Source organism: Pygocentrus nattereri, chromosome 29 (genome assembly GCF_015220715.1).
Source record: "Pygocentrus nattereri isolate fPygNat1 chromosome 29, fPygNat1.pri, whole genome shotgun sequence".
NCBI classification, from domain to species: Eukaryota; Metazoa; Chordata; class Actinopteri; order Characiformes; family Serrasalmidae; genus Pygocentrus; species Pygocentrus nattereri.
In genome coordinates this window covers 15,597,784-15,617,477 of record NC_051239.1, presented here as the reverse complement: position 1 = coordinate 15,617,477, position 19,694 = coordinate 15,597,784, and the positions used below count along the sequence as shown (strand labels likewise).

The 19,694-nt window shown below is 38.9% G+C and overlaps 1 protein-coding gene across 1 annotated transcript in view; it reads left to right on the top strand.

Annotated features, from left to right (window-relative positions):
* Positions 1–311: 311 nt before the first annotated feature.
* Positions 312–19,694, top strand: part of ift122 (intraflagellar transport 122 homolog (Chlamydomonas)) — a 65,657-nt gene continuing 46,274 nt past the window's right edge. Inside the window, exons 1-8 of the mRNA XM_017705723.2 lie at positions 312–472; positions 2,056–2,122; positions 2,792–2,876; positions 2,968–3,046; positions 3,839–3,915; positions 4,743–4,809; positions 6,156–6,302; positions 8,221–8,296. Of these exons, the coding sequence (XP_017561212.1) occupies positions 414–472; positions 2,056–2,122; positions 2,792–2,876; positions 2,968–3,046; positions 3,839–3,915; positions 4,743–4,809; positions 6,156–6,302; positions 8,221–8,296 (657 nt within the window). The 5' untranslated portion in view covers positions 312–413. The remainder of the gene's footprint in view (positions 473–2,055; positions 2,123–2,791; positions 2,877–2,967; positions 3,047–3,838; positions 3,916–4,742; positions 4,810–6,155; positions 6,303–8,220; positions 8,297–19,694) is intronic.

The following is a 19,694-nucleotide window of genomic DNA, read 5'->3' as shown; positions in this document are numbered from 1 at the left end:
AACACGAGAATAACTAATTCTACTCAAAAAGTATAGATTAATGTTACTGAAAGACTTAAAACATTTATAACATTTATATCATTGCATCACTAAAGACTGAAATAAAAGAAATAAGGCCAATGAAAGGGTGAAAAAAGTCCTCAAAATAGGAAGAATTGCAGTTATTACATTGCCATATTAAAAACACTCGAAATACTTCTCTCATATGCGTTACTCTAATGCTTATTTTACGCTCGTATTCTTTCTGGCCCTTTTTCAAAACACGAAACGTAATTCGCGTGACTTTTATTTTGAAGTTTGATCCAAGGGACCGTTAGCAACATCGCCGTTGTATCACAGTAAAGACCTGTTGATATCAACATCGAGCGAGCAGCTTTGGACAGACTAGTTAACTTTTAACGGGAAAAACGACAATGCGAGCTGTTCCCACATGGATAGACAAAGTGCACGACCGTGACAAGGTCGAGCAATGGTAGGACTGCCTCATTTCTTTGCAGGCTCTTGGTGTTTGTACGGCTCTCGCTCACTGGATGTGGTTAGCAACGGTGGTTACTATGTAAACCACTAGAGGGGCTTGTCAAGATAGGCAGGCTAAGCTAACGTTAGCTGGGTTACCTTTACCTGGAAAACGTAGATAATAAACGGTTTGTTTAGTAGCTATAAGGTCGCAAGACGACAGTTTCGCTAGCCTCACCTTTCTGAGACAGATACAGATACAGATAACTACAGTACTAGATCAAATTCAGCAACCTCCTAATTTCATGGTAGTCAGCCAGCGAAACTAGCAAGGGCTATGAAACGTTCTGAAAAAAATATCAAGATTAACTAAGTAATGTAGTTAAACATCGATCTTTCAAAAAATACATACACAATGAAATGGGTGAGATGTAAAGACAGTCACTCAGGGTGGTCTGGTGAGACATGCTCCGTTCCAGGGATGCTCAAAGACTTGTTTACAGTGGTGATAATAGGAACCAGACGTCTGGGGAGTTTAACGCTTCTGAAAGCTCCCTCCCAGAAAGGTAGCGGTATTACATGAAGTGGTTAGATGCTGCCTGGTGCCTGACACGCTGTTTGATCATACAACCCCGTTTCCAAAGAAGTTGGAACCCTGAGCAGAATGTAAATAAAAACAGAAGGCAATGATGTGCAGATCATGTAAACCAGAAAACAATATTGGATGGCTGTGATCTTCAGGCCGTCATGCGGCACTGCTTTAAAACCAGATACGATTCTGTAGTGGAAATCACTGCATGGGCTCCGAAACACTTATGAAAGCAGTTGCCTGTGGACACAGGCTGCTACTACAGCCACAAGTGCAAGTTAAACTCAAGTTAAAAAAACATATAAAAAGGGTCTAGAAATGCTGCCGACTTCTCTGGGCCTGAGCTTGTTTAAGTTGTACTGATGCGTGTAGAAAAATGTCCAAATTTGAAATTCTTTTTGGAAATGATTGACTGCCTCCTCCAGGCTGAAGAGCAACATTTTGCACAGCGTCCCGACTTTTTTGGAAATGGGTTTCTAGTATTGTGATGAAGTTTATTAGGTACATATTTATGTATTTTAATCCATTTGTGGTGGATGGGTACATGCTGGGAAAAACGTAGTATTTCAGAATTATGATTATTTTACTATCATCAACATTACATATAGAAACTCATGGCGCCTGCAGGTTCACTGGTGCTTTTGGATAAGAAATAAAATGTTTATATTTGCTCTGTAGACATCTTAACCCCTGGTTCTTATCACCACCACTGTAAAGAAAACTGAGTCTGTACGTTTTTCTACAATAAACCACGTCATATCAAACCACTTGGGATTAATCTGTTTACATCTCAAGGACTGAAAAATTGGTGGTCTTCCCCTTTAGCGTGGCAGACCAGATGACTTTGGAAGCTTTTTTAATGACATAACTACACTCTCATAGAGAAACAGTTAATACAGTAATCTTTGTGCGTTGTAGCTTGTCTAACCTGAGATGATACATCTGTCATATGTTACACAAATCAGGTTGAATCTCTTTGATTTATTGATTATTGATTCTCTGTGTGGCAGCATTTATGACCTGGCCTTCAAACCAGATGGCAGTCAGCTGATAGTAGCAGCTGGAAATAGAGTACTGGTATGTGAAACCTCTTCTACTTATGTTATAACTAACATACATTAGCCTTTATGGCCAAAAGAGTGTAGACACCTGCTCATCCAGAGTTTCAAATCAAGGGTGTTGGTAGGGAGTTTGTCTCCCTTTGGTGCAGTTACAACCTGTACTCTTCTGGGAGGGCTGTACTCTAGATGTTGGAACATTGCTGTGAGAATTTGATTGCATTTAGCCACAAGTGCATTAGTAAGGTACTGATGTTGGATGATTAGTTCTGGAACACTACTCCAACTCATTCCAGAGGTACAGGATGGAGCTCCATCACCCCATAAAGTGCAGTTCCATTGCTCCACATCCCAAAGCTACCCCTCAAGCTGATTCTTTAGGCTCATGTGCAGAGCTTCATATTCTGTTAACATTAACAGGGCTTTTCTGTGAAGATTGTACAGGCTGTGTATGCTTAGTGGAACACCTATCAGCAATGTGTGCACCTTAAAGGGGCTGAATTCACTCATGACATGTGTCTGGATACTTTAGGACATATAGTGCAAGAAATATTTCCCATACTTAAAAAAAAAAGCAGCAGGCGACTTTCAATGGGGAGTTTTTTTTGAAAAAGCTGACTGCTGATGAATGCTGGTGTGATCTCCCTGTAGTAGCGATGTTTCTGCTCATGTAAAATGTCTCCTGCAGGTTTATGACACAGCAGATGGAACGCTTATACAGCCACTGAAAGGACACAAAGACACTGTGTACTGTGTGGCCTACGCTAAGGATGGTGAGAGCTTTCCATGCAGGTTTCTTTTGTGGTCTATGTAGCGTGCAGCTTTTAACCTCATATTGTACGACTTCTGCTTCCCTTTGGTCAGGAAAACGATTTGCATCAGGCTCTGCAGACAAAAGTATCATCATCTGGACATCGAAACTGGAGGGCATTCTCAAATACACGTGAGCGTTTACTACCTTATGAGTTGTTTATGGTCGTTGGGATCGCTAAACTCTTTGATGCTTTTAGGCACAGGAGTTAATAGATGAGCTCGTTTACTCGTTAACTCTTGTGCTTAAATGCATCATTAACACTTTTCACATTTCTTCTGTTTTTATCTGTATTCATTTTATTCTAACGCTTGTCTTGATGTATAAGCTTTTTCAGTTATTATGGCATCCTCTACAGCTCCGTTTATTGTTCTGGACACATCTAAATTTCCTTACAACCTCCTAGTGTTAAACTGAATCATCTCACAGCAGTAAAGATTAACAGGACAAGCACATTACGATCATTTTATATTCATCTATGCACGTAAAATGGTATATTATTGAAAAGTCCTCTCATGAATTCCAAACTTCTGTGCAGTTCTGTGTGGCAGGTCAGTTATTTAATTGGCCGACGTCTGAAGGAAAAGAAATATTATACGTTTAATGTAAATATATAGACTGTAACATACACATATACATCTGTGTAACATATGTAGCAACTTAAATTCAGTAAATGTGAATCCAAAGTTCGCTGCTCTGGTTTTGTGCTGGAGCAGAGAGGCTGACAATGGAAGCTTGCAACCCCACCAGATAACACTGAACTGCACACCTAAATCATTACACAGTTGCCTTCAACCAAGACTTCAACCAAGTTTTTTCTTTTTTAGAAAGTTCAAAGAGTTGCTTATGTCTTTTCTGACAGTGTAAGACGTACTGTTGTCTTTTACACCTCCATTAAAACTCTATACATTATGTCTCTCACAGCCACAATGACTCAATTCAGTGTGTAGCCTACAATCCTGTCACGCACCAGCTTGCCTCTTGCTCCTCAGGGGACTTTGGTGAGTATGCTTGCATGCTGTATTATGTTGAGGTGGGTTATATGTTATGCATATGAGACATCGACACAATGTTGATACACATCTTCATGTATGAGGTTTGTGAACAAGCTGATGATTAAATGCACCAGCAAAACATTAATGACATTTTAAAAAACTATTAAAACTATGTGCATAATGACAGTTGACAAAAGTAAACTAGTGAAAGTAAAGTAAAGAAGTAAAAGCAAAAAATTGAGAAAAGTAAATAAATGAAAGGAGATAATGGCATAACAGGCTGACATCAACGTTTCTGTAAATATAACCTGGTTGTTGTTTACAGGCTCCTTAAAGTTGGTCTACATCTGTCTTGTTTGTGGTACATGCGGTTGTTTTGTGTTCTGTAAATTCTGATGATAAAATAATAAACCCAGTAATTTATCCTGATAATGTTTCCGTATTGCGCATTCCTGTTGTGCCGCATTCAAGATGTGGTCCAGGCTGAAACAACCCGCGAATTTAAACATGAAAATTAAAAAGATTTAGGCGAATACATTTAAACATGTTGGTTTTTGTGACATCACAAAATCAAAGATGATAACTAGATGTAATTCTGGTGAGGAGAGGTTTGGAAATGGATAAGTGAACACATGGAGATACATGTAGTCACTGTTGATTGTATGAATGTATTTGTGTTTATTGTGCTTTTAGTATTATTTTTTATTAGTTTTGCTCGCTAACCAGATGAATAGATTGAAAATGTAATTTTCTCAGGAGCCTAAGACTTTTGCTTAGCACTATATGAGGCTTCAGCCGTGACTGATAGGATGTGTGCTGGATTTGGTCTTTAGGTCTTTGGTCTCCAGAACAGAAATCTGTCTCCAAGCACAAAGTCAGCAGCAAGATCACATGTTGTGGGTAAGTAAACAGGGGCCTTGTTCACATTAGGCAAAGGTACGCAACCACCTAGGGCCCCCAAGAGCCAAGGGTCCCGTACATATATATATGATGTGTGTGTGTGCGTGTGTTTGTGTGTGTGTACATACACACACACACACACATACACTCCTGTGCAGAAAAAGGGACCCAAGTCCAAAATGGCAAAGGCTTTTAATGGACTTAACATCATATCATTAGTCAGTAAATCAGCAAGAATTAAACAGTTACACAAAGAAACTTAATATAGGATGGCTTTTGTATTATTTCTTTAAATGCTGAAGTCTTATGAATAAACTTGCAGACAACCTTTTACAGAAAGAAGAGTCAGTATTATTCCATTCAGCGCTGATGGCTTCAAACAGTTTAAATCCACTTCCAAGCTAGTTTCTGTTGAATGCGAGACCAAATATTTACTATAGGTTTTATATCTGGACTCTGACCAGGCAAAAACCATCAGTACAAACTATTAGTATTTTGGGCTTGGTGCATTGTTTTGTAGCGTACTTTGAAAAAAACTTATTTGCAATTGTAGCACTTCTTTTCAGTCATTTCAGTGCAGCTCCGCCACATAATCATAGTTATAATGGACTCTTTAAGACACGTGATTCAGCATTAATCTACACTTTTGAGACGTTCTTTGATGCGATTTTTTTGGTTGTTCTAAAGGAAAATCAAAGCTTTCCAGGCGCAGCAAGAAAACCTTTTTTTTTCTCAGAACAAAGTGCTGCACAGGCTCAGCAGACCGTACACGATACTAGCATTCATGTTAATGTAGATAGCTCAAGCGTTGGGGTAGTGGTGTAAAAATTAACCCATTAAAAACTGCTGATCTTTTTTCCCCAAAATATAATGTATTCTGTACCAAATTATCTCTTAATATTGGCAGATAAATTTGCCTGTTTTAAGCATTTTCTTATTTCTGCCATTGGATTGAGATGCATTTCACTTAGTAAAATGACTTAAAGTGAAACAAACTTGCTAGGTAAGTAACAAAACATGCAGAAATAAGTTGATTAAGAAAAGTGTTCTTGTAACAAACTATAACAAATATAAAAATATGAGATATGTTGTCCAGCTTTAAGATTTGGACTTGCCAAGAAATCATTTTTGCAATGTAGATAGTTCAGGAACCTTAACTCATTTAAAAATGTGCATCCAGGGAGCCCCAAAATCGGTAAATCCACCTCTGTAAGTAAAGACAGCTGCATGCTTGGATGTGTCAGAGGGATCATTATGCCCAATACTAGTGGCTGTTCAATGAAGAAACCAGCAAAAAGCACGAGGCGAGTTCTTACGCCTGTTTTTTTATTTAATTGTGACTTCAGCTGGACAAACGATGGCCAGTACCTGGCTCTGGGCATGATGAGTGGGGTAGTGAGCATCAGGAACAAGAACGGAGAGGAGAAGGTGAAGATCGAGCGGCCGGGGGGCTCCTCCTCTCCCATCTGGTCTATTGCCTGGAACCCGTCCAAGTAAGACTGCAGTTCAGAAAGAAACAAAAAGGTCACCCATAAATGTTAATAATGAGTAAAAGCATTATGTTAGAGTTTTAGGGTCTTGGTTCACATTAGCACAGGCAGTAGTGATAGTGTACACCAGGGGGAGCTGTCTGTCTGTAATTCATGACAGCTGGTTAAATGTACAGTGTAGCTGGATATGCCAGCCTGGTCCAAATCTGGTGAGGAAAGCTGGTATATGTTTGCGCTAATTACTATCATTTTTTCCAACCATCTTTTTGTTTGAGTAACTTTTTACATTGACCCTTTTTGTTTGTACTACGGCTGTCTTGATTAGTCAGTTAGGAAAATAAAATTGATCTTATTATAAATGATTGTATTATAAAGGGTCAAGTCATTTGTTGCCACTTTGCACGATGATCATGCATGTTTTTAAATCACTTACTGCTCCCTCTTACAGTAAGAAACAGATCCTGATAGCCACACTCATTCCTGTGCATAGGTCGCGCAGGGAACACACTTAAATATGCCATTTTTCTGCAAAATGTTCTTATTTCTGATGAATGAACATTTTCTGATTTCTATTCATTTGCATTTGAGTTTAACATATTGGAAAATAATAAAACGTAAAGTTTAAAATGTGCTATAACTTTATTGCACAGTCCACATTTTATGTTTTATCATTTTCCAATATGTTAAATTCAGTAAATAGACAGTAACTGTGCAGTAAAATGTGCAGTAGTGTGTTCTGTGTGTTCTTATTTTCACTTAGAAAGCATGGCATTTGACCAGGGATGCCCAAAACCTTTGCAAACAGCTGTATTCTGCATAGTGTTTGTATTTTTTTAAATAAGGCACTATAGGCAGTAGAGGAATGCAGCGTGGCGGAGGAGGAGACACTGTGCGTCCTGGGAAATGCAGTTCTCAGGCAGAGCAGCCGAAAGGAGTGTGTGGAGTTGGAGCTAGAGAGACAGGGAGAGGGCCTGAGATGGAGGGAGAGACATGAGAGAGGAAAGGCCGGTGCTATCAGTGCCTTCAGTTCAGGCCTTAAACATCAAAACTACAAAATAAGGAAAAATCTCAGCCTCCCCTGTGTGTGTGTCACTCACTCGAGTCTCAATGCCCTTCGTAATGCACAGATCTGATTGGCTGTGTAGCATCACATGTGATTTATACAATGCATGTGATTGGTCTGGGAGTTTCCCGGGCCGCTAAAGCTGTACTGTAAAAACTAGAAAAGCTACGTTGATTAAAATAGTAAAACCCCATCGAAATTAAATAATTCTCCATTGTTTATTGGTTATAGGCCCAGGTCCGCATAGGACAGCGTCTGGGACCGGACTCAGACCGCAGCCTGCCTATTACTGACCTCTGGCCTAGAGGGATGTTTTTTTTTTTCCCTCAAAACATTTTAACCAAAACGTGATTGGTTCCTCTGTCACTTCCTAATTATGTTGGTAGTTAGCTCCAGATGTCCTTAACAATGGGAGAGCTCACTTGACTGTATCCACATAGGGAAATCCTGATTGGACAGTTTTCTGTTGGGAATTTCACAAAGTTTTTACCAAAACTTAAATATAAATCATGAGTATTATTACAATACTTGCTGAGTTCAGATATAAAAAGCATGATGACTCTAACAATCTAACATTTATTAACGAACATTATTTCTTTATTTCACAGAAATCATCATTTATCTGCCTATTTATTGAGGGGTATACAACTTTATCATTATGAGTGTGAATTATAGAAGATTATATCCAGGGAACAGTGCTATATGTGCACAGATGCATCTTTTCACTCAAGTTGATTTGAGAACAAGTCTTTGAAATCCTCAAAAGGATCCTTGAAAAGCCTTTTGATCACTAGACTGTACTGTTACATAAGACCAGCATCAGCGAGCACGTTTGAATTGTGTGTATATGCCTTGTAGGGATGAACACCATGATATCTTGGCAGTGGCTGATTGGGGACAAAGGCTGTCCTTCTACCAGCTCAGTGGGAAACAGGTAAAGCCTTTTCTGATATCTCTGATCTCAGTGTTCAGTTGAAATTTGTCTTTAGTTTGGTTCATTTTGGCAGCTGTGCACAGGCCATGTGTTCTGCAATCATTCTGCTATCATTGCTGCTGGTGGGAACATATTTTAAAGATAGTCCACATCAAAACAAGAGAACACAGCATCACAGTGTTCCTTCTTGTTCCACATCAGCGCTGTACGGTCCACATGATCTGCCTGTTTAATATTTCACTCTTCATAGATGCGCATTTCATTATTGCAGCATGAGTTGTGGCTAATGATAGCAGTCAAGTCATTTGCAATGCATTTGATTTTGTCACACTGAATGCTGAATGTGTTTTGGATAGTTGGGGCCAGACATCAGTGACTGGATTGCCCACTTTCATACTTCTTCCTTTTTAAGGATACTGCACAGGTTCTCTCAATAGGGTTGAGATCAAGAATTGATGGTGGCCACACCATGATTTTTTTTCTCCTTTTGTGCCCATAGAAACCAAAGAGTCAGTGGTGTTTTGTACAGTATGGAAAGGTACATGAGGCATGATTCTTCTGAAATGGTCAGTTAGGAACTTGACATATCTTGCAGAAGTCATTTTAACATCCCTAGGGACCCTTGGGGGACCTACCATCGTACTTCCCAATGTTCTAGCCCAAATAATCTATGTCACCTCCTTGCTTGTTGGAACAGGATGGCCATTCACCCACCTTTCAGAACTCCATGTGTTTGGACCATCCAGTGTAGCACAGCATTCATCAGTGAATAAAACTGTTTGAAAATTCATGTCAAAATTTCTAAGTCCATGCCAAGTGTTTCTCCTTGTGAGCTTTGGTTAGGGTTGGCCAGAATACAGCTTTATGCTTAACTGTCAGCCAGTGGAGGATCCTGGAGGTTCTTGAGACTCCAGAGACACCAGCAGCTCCAAATACCTGTTTTCTGCTCAACAGTGGCTTTTTTATAGCTGCTCTTTTTAAGATTAATTCGTCTGACAGAAACTTTCATTAGTGAGCCTTTATCTGACTATATTCATCTCGGCTCTTAATCACTCACATATTTTGTCACAGTTTGATGATCTTCCCCATATTGAATGAGAACTGTGACTTGCTTAATACTGTGGAATAATCCCCTTAAGTAGGTTTCCCTTTAATCAAGATTACCTGGCAAGCTATAGAAGACACCTGTCTGATACTGGTTATCTAAAAAGATATGAGAAACAAATACTTTATCTGAAGAGCTAAGACATACTTGGATATTTTCTTGAAATCCTTGTGATGTCACTTGCATAATAATTTGGAACATATTGTGCTATGATAGCCTAATGGATAACTGGGGCAAAAGTAAGGGTACCTGAGTTTTTGTGTCCTCACCAGATTACTATTTACATTTATGGCATTTGGCTGACGCTTTTATTCAGAGCAACTTACAATTTGATCAGTTTACACAGGTAGACAAAGGTAACATTAGGAGTCTTGCCCAAGGACTCATTGGTATAGTGTAGGGTGCTTATCCAAGCAGGGGATTGAACCCCAGTTCCTATCAAACACCCACGCTTATAATTAATTGTGGTTTACTAATTGCATTGTGAAATCAATAGATCCAAATTAGAATGATGCAGTGCCACAAAAACTCTAAGTACACGTCAGAAACAAACTCTGTGTGGAAACAGCCTAACCATGCGTTCACAATAGTAAGTCACAAGTTGCCTGAAGCTTGTCTCTTGGGGGTGAGTTTGAGGCGTTTATGCTGTTGAGCTTCTGAGAAGGAAATAAAATAAAATGTGTATGTGTATTGCACTTTGTTTAAAATATGAACTGCTTTTTTAAAAGTACGTTTCACTTCCGTTGGTTAAATTCACAATTCAGTGAAACGTCGCTTTTATGTTTTAACAGGGCTGTAAAATGTTACAATTTTGCTCTTATTTGTGAGTGTGTAGTGTTACACTTTGCCACTCTAAAACATGCATGCCTTCACATGCATACGTTGCCAAGGACACGTTGTTAGGGATGTGGTGAGAGTGTAGATTGCTAATTAGGGTAACTACTCTAGCTGTTATAAGCCAGAAACAGTGGAAATAGAGAAAAGGCATCATGAAACATGATGAGGCCTGATCAGAGTTCACTGTTGTACCACTTACGGTACGTGTCCACTTCAGACTCTGCCTCGCCGCATCATATTAATTTCAGTGGACAGCTCTGCTACATCATGTGACGCGTAATGATTTGCAATGTGCCATTAGCTAATCGGTCAAGAGTAGACTGGTCCTCGTCACAAACGGCAAACATATATTTCTTCAGAAGTAGAGAGGGTCAACAGCGACTCCTATTCCCTTCTTTGAATGCATGGTAATCACCATAATCTGACCACAAAAATCTGGCTTTCTACAGAGCTGTTGATTTCCATGATTTGTGATTCAAATTATGATTTGTTATCTCTTATAATTGTAACTCATGATTCCTTAATGATGACTCAGTATCTTATAATTATGACTTACTATCTCATGAAATCTCAGCTAATGTTACTAGTGTGGCCTTTTTTAGCTCATATCTTTCAGCTCGTAAACAGCCAGTTTGTGAAGAGGAAGTAAACTGGTACCAAGTGTGATGAGGGGTGTTGAAAGATTTATTGTTTTCAGTTTAAATGAGTAGAGTGTAAAAATGAACTTGAACCTGACATTTATAGACTCTCCCTTCCAGCACTCTATTGCAGTGAGGGTTAATGTGTCCAGTGTGCGGTGGCTTTTAGTATCGCATAATTATGACATACTTAAAACAATGACTTACACCGATCAAGCATAACATCATGACCACCTCCTTGTTTCTACGCTCATTGTCCATTAGATCAGCTCCACTTACTATATAGGAGCACTTTGTAGTTCTACAGTTCCAGACTGTAGTCCAGCTGTTTCTCTGATACTGTTACCCTGTTCTTCAGTGGTCAGGACCCCCACAGACCCTCACAGAGCAGGTACTATTTGGGTGGTGGATCATTCTCAGAACGACAGTAACACTGACATCGTGGTGGTTTGTTAGTGTGTGTTGCACTGGTCTGAGTGGATCAGACACAGCAGTGCTGGAGTTTTTAAACACTGTGGTCACTCAGTGTCCTCTGTCTATTAGACATTCCTACCTTGTCAGTCCGCCTTGTAGATGTAAAGTCAGAGACAATAGCTCATCTGCTGCTGCACAGTTTGTGTTGGCCATCCTCTAGTCCTTCATCAGTGGTCACAGGACAACTCCCCACAGGACGCTGCCCACAGGACGCTGCCCACAGGACGCTGTTGGCTGGATATTTTAAGCTCTCTCTACGCTGTTCTTGAGCTAATCTGAAGGCCACATGAAGTTTGGAGGTCTGTAGTGATTGACTCTGCAGAAAGTTGCTGACCTCTGTGCACTATGCCCCTCAGCATCCGCTGACCCCGCTCTGTCATTTTACGTGGCCGACCACTTCGTGGCTGAGTTGCTGTCACTCCCAATCGCTTCCACTTTGTTATAATACCACTGACAGTTGACTGGAATATTTAATAGCGAGGAAATTTCATGACTGGACTTTTCACTGAGCTCCTGAGAGCGACCCATTCTTTCACTAATGTCTGTAGAAGCAGTCTGCAGGTCTAGGGGCTTGATTTTATAAACCTGTGGTCGTGGAAGTGACTGGAACACCTGAATTCAATTATTTGAGTGCGTGAGTGAAGACTTTTGGCAATAGTATACTTATGATAATGCACTTTTCTCAGTGTGTCACCGGTATCATCAAAACGCTGTAGGCTGGATATTTTTGGTTGGTGGAATATTCTCAGTCTAGCAGTGACACTGAGGTGTTTAAAAACTCTCAGCACTGCTGTGTCTGATCCACTCAGACCAGTGCAACACACACTAACACACCACCACCACGTCAGTGTAACTGAAGTGCTGAGAATGATCTGCCAGCCAAATAGTACCTGCTCTGTGAGGGTCCATGTGAGTCCTGAGCACTGAAGAACAGGGTAAAAGGGTATGCAGAGAAACAGATGGACTACAGTCTGTAACTGTAGAACTACAAGGTGCACCTAAATAGTAAGTGGAGCTGATAAAATGGACAGTAAGCGTAGAAGCAAGGATGTGGTCATAATGTTATGCCTGATCTATGTAGTATCTCATACTAATGACTTACTGCTTCATAATTACAACTTACCTTCTCATAATTATGACTTATCTCATACTAATGACTGTGTCATAACCAGAATTTACTGTCTTATAATAATAACTTAGTATCTAATTTTAAAGATTTACTGTGTCATAATTACAACTTACTGTCTTATAATTATGACTTAGCATCTCATTCTAATGACTTATTGTCATAATTGCAACTTACTTTCTCATAATTATGACTTGGTATCTCATACTAATGACTGTGTCATAACCAGAATTTACTGTCTTATAAACTTAGTATCTCATTCTAAATATTTACTGTGTCATAGTTACAACTTACTGTCTTATAATTATGACTTAGTATTTCATGCTAATGACTTATTGTCATAATTGCCGTCTCATAATAAAGACATCCCCATAATTATGACTTGGTGTCGGATAATGATGATTACCTTTATCATAATCATGACTTAGTATTCCAAGATAACGACTTAGGGTCTCTGATTTTTAGGCATTATTATGAGACAGTAATTCACTGTTATGAGATGCTAAATCATAATTATGAGAAGCTTTTTAACCCCCGTGGCATAAACATGCTTTCATAGGATTCCTCTGCTTGCTGCTAAAATTTAGTTCTACTGTTTTTTGTTTGTTTTTTTTTGGTTCTCCGGTTTCCTCCCATAGTCCAAAGACATGCAGTCAGGCCAATTGGACATGCTAAATTGCCCCTAGGTGTGAGTATGTAAGTGAATGTGTATGTCTGTCTGCCCTGCAATGGACTGGCAACCTGTCCAGGGTGTATCCTGCTTTCTGCCCGATGACATCTGGGGTAGGCTCCAGCACCCTCCACAACCCTGAGGGAGAAGCGGCTTAGAAGATGTAAGGGTTTTTTTTAGCCTCTTACTGTCACCATTACATCACCTAAAAGAGAGCCTCCAGACCCATGTTCATTTCAGCCAGTGTTTCTGCTGAACACAACAAATCCGAAACTACACCGCACATGCTACAGGTCTAACATCTTAGGGAACATCTTGCCAGAACTGTTTTCATGAGGTTTTATCGAATGGCAGAAATGGAGTTGCTCAATAAATGGAGTTTATGTAATGTGAGTGCTGTCTTATCTATGGATTGCAGAATGATCTACAGCACTGGCTCTTTCCAGTACAGTAACTCAGTACAGTTGCTGTACTTAGGAAGTGAGCGAGAGAAAAGCAAACAAAAAGCAAGAGAAACAAGATGCTGAAGGCTGATTAGAGTCTTGACTTATGACCAGCAGATACTCATTCAAATCCCCAGGCTAGCACAAAGCAATGGCAGTTCTGCTGGATCTGCGGACCATCCGTTTCTTTCTGTTTTTATAGCAGCAGAAAAAACAGAATACAAGCTATTTAGAGCAGGAGAGATTTGAAATGCTATTTGTAATGACGACCCAGTACTATATCTCCAACTCCCAGGGGTGCTTGCCCCATGTGGAACGATAGAAACCACACGTCTCTCCTCCACCACTCCTGTAGAGCTTTCTAATTACAACCTGTAAGCCACCCTTCCCCCTCAGGTACTCATGGGAAGTGTAGTAATTAAGGGCAGATACGTGCTGGCTGCTTGTTACAGTGCTATAAAACATAAGCCTCCAGAGGAAGTCTCCAAACTCCATTTGCGCTCTCTCTGAACACATGCTGTTTGCGTTACACTGCTATTAATAGTGGCAAATAAAAAAGTGCTGTTGTCCGACGGGGTATTTCAGGGGAAAGGAATGGAGACCGGCCTCTATGGCGGCCCCAGGGTTGACTGTGAAGGGAAACAGATGCTGTGTGTGTGCGTGTATATCTATATATGCATTACAGGCCAAAGGTATGGAAGCAAGCAGTGTTTTTTTTACAAAATATTTCTCAATAAAGTGAGCCCTGACTTCATAAAAATAAACATGAAATGTATTTTCACTTCATTACTCACTAGCACTTCCTACACTGACCACAGACCAGTGGTCTGTGTCCAGAGCTCAAAAGTGTTAAAGGGGCTCTATTATGCTTTTCTGTTTTTTTTTTCCCTCTGTCCTTTAGTGTGTTATATAGCTTTCTGTACATGTAAATGGTCTGCAGAGTTGCAAAGTTCAAAGTACACACCAGAAAAGAGAAATTCTCTACCCCAGAAACCACTTTTCTGTAACGCCTTGCTCGAATTCCAGCCCTTTTCATTTGTTTCAGCATGACACAATAAGTAACACAATCCTTGATACACCCTCACACAATGTACAGCAAATGCTGGAGGCTGAGAAGAGTTTGTTGTTTAATTCTGTGCTTATATAATTTAATTGGTGCTTATAGCTGCTCACCAGAGAAGGATCTGTCTGCTGACTGCAAGACAGGGGTGGAACATATAGGGGTGGAACCACTCTGGCGATTTACCAGAGTACACTGGGCTCATTGAGAGGCAGGGCTTAAGAGAGGGTGAAGGGACATGTACGGTATGAGAAAAAATAATGTGTTTTTGGGGCACTGAACCTTCTAGTAGACCCAAAAAATAAAATTATGAACATTGAAAATGAGCATAAATAGGTCCCCTTTAATGGAAATTGTGTTTTACTGTGTTGAATATTAAGAGAAGGAGGGGGGTGGGGGGTTGTCTACTTTGTCAGAAGCTCTGAGCATTATTGCACATTTGTGTTAAAGCCCAAAAAAGGTCTTCCTGAGGAAATTCACTCCAGAAACATTTAAAAAAGAGAAAATCTATTCATTTTAGAAAGCTAAGCATAAGTTATTCTAGGTAGCTATCATGTAGCTATCAGGTAAACAGTTGTCCTCTGATGTTGATGGGGTTGTTTGGCACATGCTTCAGTCTGCCTGAGTGAAGGGCTGATGTCAGAAACATATTTTATGTGGCAAAAGCGTAGTAACGCAGCTAGAATGCACAGTTGTATTAAACTACTGTTTCTATTAAATTCACATTAAATCCTAGGGGTAAAGCTCTATTAATGTTATAGTGCATTATAACATTAGTGTGTACAGTGTACTTATGAATATGAATACAATGATACAATGAAGTGTATCTTGCTTTTTGAAGTGCTATGCGTGTAATTATAATGTATGTATGTGTATACATATATATATATATATATATATATATATATATATATATATATATATATATATATATATATATATACATATATATATATATATATATCTTCTTCTTTCGGCTGCTCCCTTTAGGGGTCGCCACAGCAGATCATCTGCCTCCATCTTGCCCTATCCACTGCCTCCTCTACTTTCACACCAACCATCTCTATGTCCACCTTCACTACATCCATAGACCTTCTCTGAGGTCTACCTCTTCTCCTTCTGCCCGGCAGCTCCATCTCCAACATTCTTTGACCAATATATCCACTATTCCTCCTCCACACATGTCCAAACCATCTCAACCTGGCCTCTCTGGCTTTATCTCCAAACTGCTCCACCTTCACTGTCCCTCTGATCTGCTCATTTCTAATCTTATATATATATATATAATTATAATGTATATATAAAAGCAATCATGCAAGCCTACGAGGTTCCAGCTGCCCTGCGGCCCAAAAGGATAAGCGGCTTAGAAAGTGTGTGTGTGTGTGTGTGTGTGTGTGATTGATTGAGGAAGTGTTATCGAGATATCCATTGTTAACCAAATGTTTGCCAGAAAAACTGCAGAAACATTAAAAATTTGAAATTCCAAGATTTATGGAAAGAGACAGGAATGCTCTGATCTTAAAGAGAAAATCCAACCTGCCTGGTTCTGCATCTGTTGTGCAAAGCCGTGAACTGAATGCCTAGATGAATTCATGTTGTCATCCAAAAGAAAGAGACCCTAATGTTTGAGTACTTTTACATACTATACGTATGTTTTCGCTTAAATATCAGGATCGTTTTGCGTTTTAGTTAATCTGGTCATTATTGTGATAAAATGATAACTTTAGTTTGGAAAATAATAAATGACTTGTACTATTTTTGGTGCCATATATATACACATATAAATATTATTTATATAAATGTATTTATTTAGTATGTTAAAATAATCCATTTTATTTCTGGATTTAACATACTGGATAAAATAAAACATAACATACAGCCTATGCAAAAGTTATGGCATGTTTGATGCTCTGACATGTTAACTTCAGGAAATGACTAGGAATTGTGCACTGAATTTGCAGAAGATGCCATAATTAAGTTTCCTGTAGAGGAGGTGTTAATTTGTTTTCACTCAAAGTTTCATCAGGGGTGTTTTTGCATACAACTGTAAATTGTATTTAGAGAGTGTCACAGGACCACTTCTGAGCCCTATATATGGGACAACTTTTATTGTCTTCTTATTTTCTTAGTGGTTTAGCTTGTATATGTGTTTATCTTATGTAATTTTGTCTTAGTGATTAATGAGCCTTAATCCTTGAGCCTTAAAACTTCCCATCAGAGGTAATTCAATTGAACTTGAAGTTTGTTCCCAAATGTTCTGTATTATATGGAAAACGCATTCATGGTCTTGTGGATAACGCTGAGCAGTTTTAACGACTTACTCGCTCTTAATTTGGTTCCATTCACGAAGGCTTCAGGAAAATCTGAAATGAGAATTAAGTGAATCTAAACAGAGACAGAAAAACCAATAGGAGCTAAACGAATACAGAATTGTTCTATCTTAATAAACATGTTAGAGTCCATTGAAAAAATATGTCATAAAGGCAGTTCATGCAAAGATAGGGTTGCCACCAAACCGTGGCCTGCAGTGTTTATCCTATGGAGGGTTCATAGTTCTGACGTGACTTTGCACTAATGGTAACCTCTAATGCCGACACAATAGGGTCTATTTAGAAAAATGACAGAGGCCAGTGGTGGTGTCTTGGTCGGCTGCTGTCGAGACAGCTAAATGGGCTGCTTGTGGCTTTGATGTTAAAAGGCCGAGTGGAGAGACAGGACCCAGACACCATATCATACTGGATTATGAGAGCACTCTCTCAGTTATATGCCCCACGTTTTTTCACTGAATCAGTTCCACAGCAGATTCCGCCCCCCCCCCCAAACAGTTCTTCAACATTTTGTTTAATTAATTCTCTCTTAATTAATTCCTCACTGCATGATAAGCTACATGCCTTAACCTGAATTCACACCAGATTTCACTGACAGGCTACACTTACGTGACGCTGGTATAAGTCACCATGCGTCCAGTCTACACAGCCTCCGTCTCTGCACCTTCACAGTACTGCTTTTTGCAGGAATATCAGCTCTATTTTCTGCCTCTATGCTGTTTTGATGGTTTAAATTTTGGCTGCATAAATGCCAGATGTGTTTATTTTGTCAAAAGCACACATTTTTACTGGTGTAACAGAGTAGAAAAGAGGCTTCCATGCAATGGACCTTAATTACCAATATAGTTTTTATATAGTTTTTTTTATATAGTTTAATTATATATATATGAGTTCTTAAGAAAGTCCTAAGAAAAAGTCTGTGTCAGATTCATGACGTGTTCTTTTGTGCTCTTGAGTGTGTGTAGACTCTTGTAGTTCTTATCTAAGAGTCCCAAATAAGAAAACACTGGTCAGAATCTTCATGAAAACTGTGTGCGTTTTCCAAGATGTTTCTTCTTAATGACGCTTGGTGAATGAGACTCATTGTTAGTACAGCGCAGGAGCTGCTCAGATTAGCATCGTCACATTTTGGTAAACTATTTTTTAAAAACAGCTTTTTGCTGCAGAATTTGAGAGTATGCAACTGGATATCTGTGGAGATCATATTGAAGCCCACTTCTGTCAGACAAAATCTAAATCGCCATGTTTTTGCTTTCTTTTTCTCAAGTTTGAATTAGTGTCATAAATTAGTATTTTCTCAAAGTAATGATTTATTTTCACAGAATTTTGACTTTGTATCTCTAAAAAAAACTTACTATCTCAAAATAAGGACTTCAGGTTAAGAAAATTAGTGATCATCTTGAGATAATAAGTCAAAACTTCAAGAAAACAATTGTTTTGACATAGTAAGTCATTATTTGGAAATACTTCATTAACATTTTGACAGCGACTTGTTGTTTTTCTCAGCTAATTGGCAAAAAGGGTTTTCCAGAAATGTAAAGTATTTAAAGTCTTTGAAGATCTGTTTGGGCCAGACCTTCAGAACATAAATAATGTTGATGAATTAATTGTGACTATGTAATTAATAATGTTATTATCAGTTATAATAAACTAATTATTGATTTACTAAATGTATATTAATTTTAAACATGATGCATTTATTTATTATTGTGTAATGTAAATCTAATGTAGAGTAAACCAACAAAACTGACTCCAGACGTCTAAGGGTTAAAAGCATGAAACACACACACACACACACACACACACACACACACACACAGACACACACACCTGCGGTTAGTAAGAGCGCATTGAGCTGTCTGGCTGAAGAATGTGTGTGTGAAAGCGCTCGGGGAGCTGAGTGTGCAGTTTGCAGTCGCTCCGCTGTGTATTTTCATGTTGTCACAACGCGCTGTGCCACAGAATTTCTGTGATTTATGATATTCTCTGAGCTCTCAAATGGTAACTTTGTCCTCTTTTTGTCTGTATTACGTGTAAAACATGGCCCAGTCCTCTAAGCTGGAAAAGGGGGTGATGGGATGGGATTGGCTGGATCTGTTCCAAATGGCTTTGTCCTTCCTGTCAGGGAAACACATCATATTTAGTCATTGGCAGATGGTTGTGAGGGTTGTGAGATTTGTAAGTGCTCCTAAATCACTATGAATAAACCATCTAAATCAATAACATTCCTCTCAATTTAGAAGTAATGTGTTTACAGTACTTTCACTGCCACTCATTCTTTACCAATCAGTGTTTTATATATATTGTGTTTGTATATCTATCTGTCTATCTATGTATATATGTATGTATGTATGTATGTATGTATATATATATATATATATATATATATATATATATATATATATATATATGTGTATGTGTATGTGTGTGTGTGTGTGTGTGTGTGTGTGTGTGTGTGTGTGTGTGTGGGTATATGTATATGTATGTAATATACAGCATGATTCAAAAAGTGATTCTGTGATTCTGATTTCAAAATGATTTATTTCACTTAAATCATTAAAGAACAATGCAGTAAATTGTAAATGGTGTAAGCGAGCATAAAGTTTATGATGTATTAGTGCCTAATATCAACCTCCTCCAGCTGTACAGACAACATCAACTCCATAGTCAAGTTCATCCCATACTCGATTGAGCATGTCGGGTGTTGCACAGTTATGA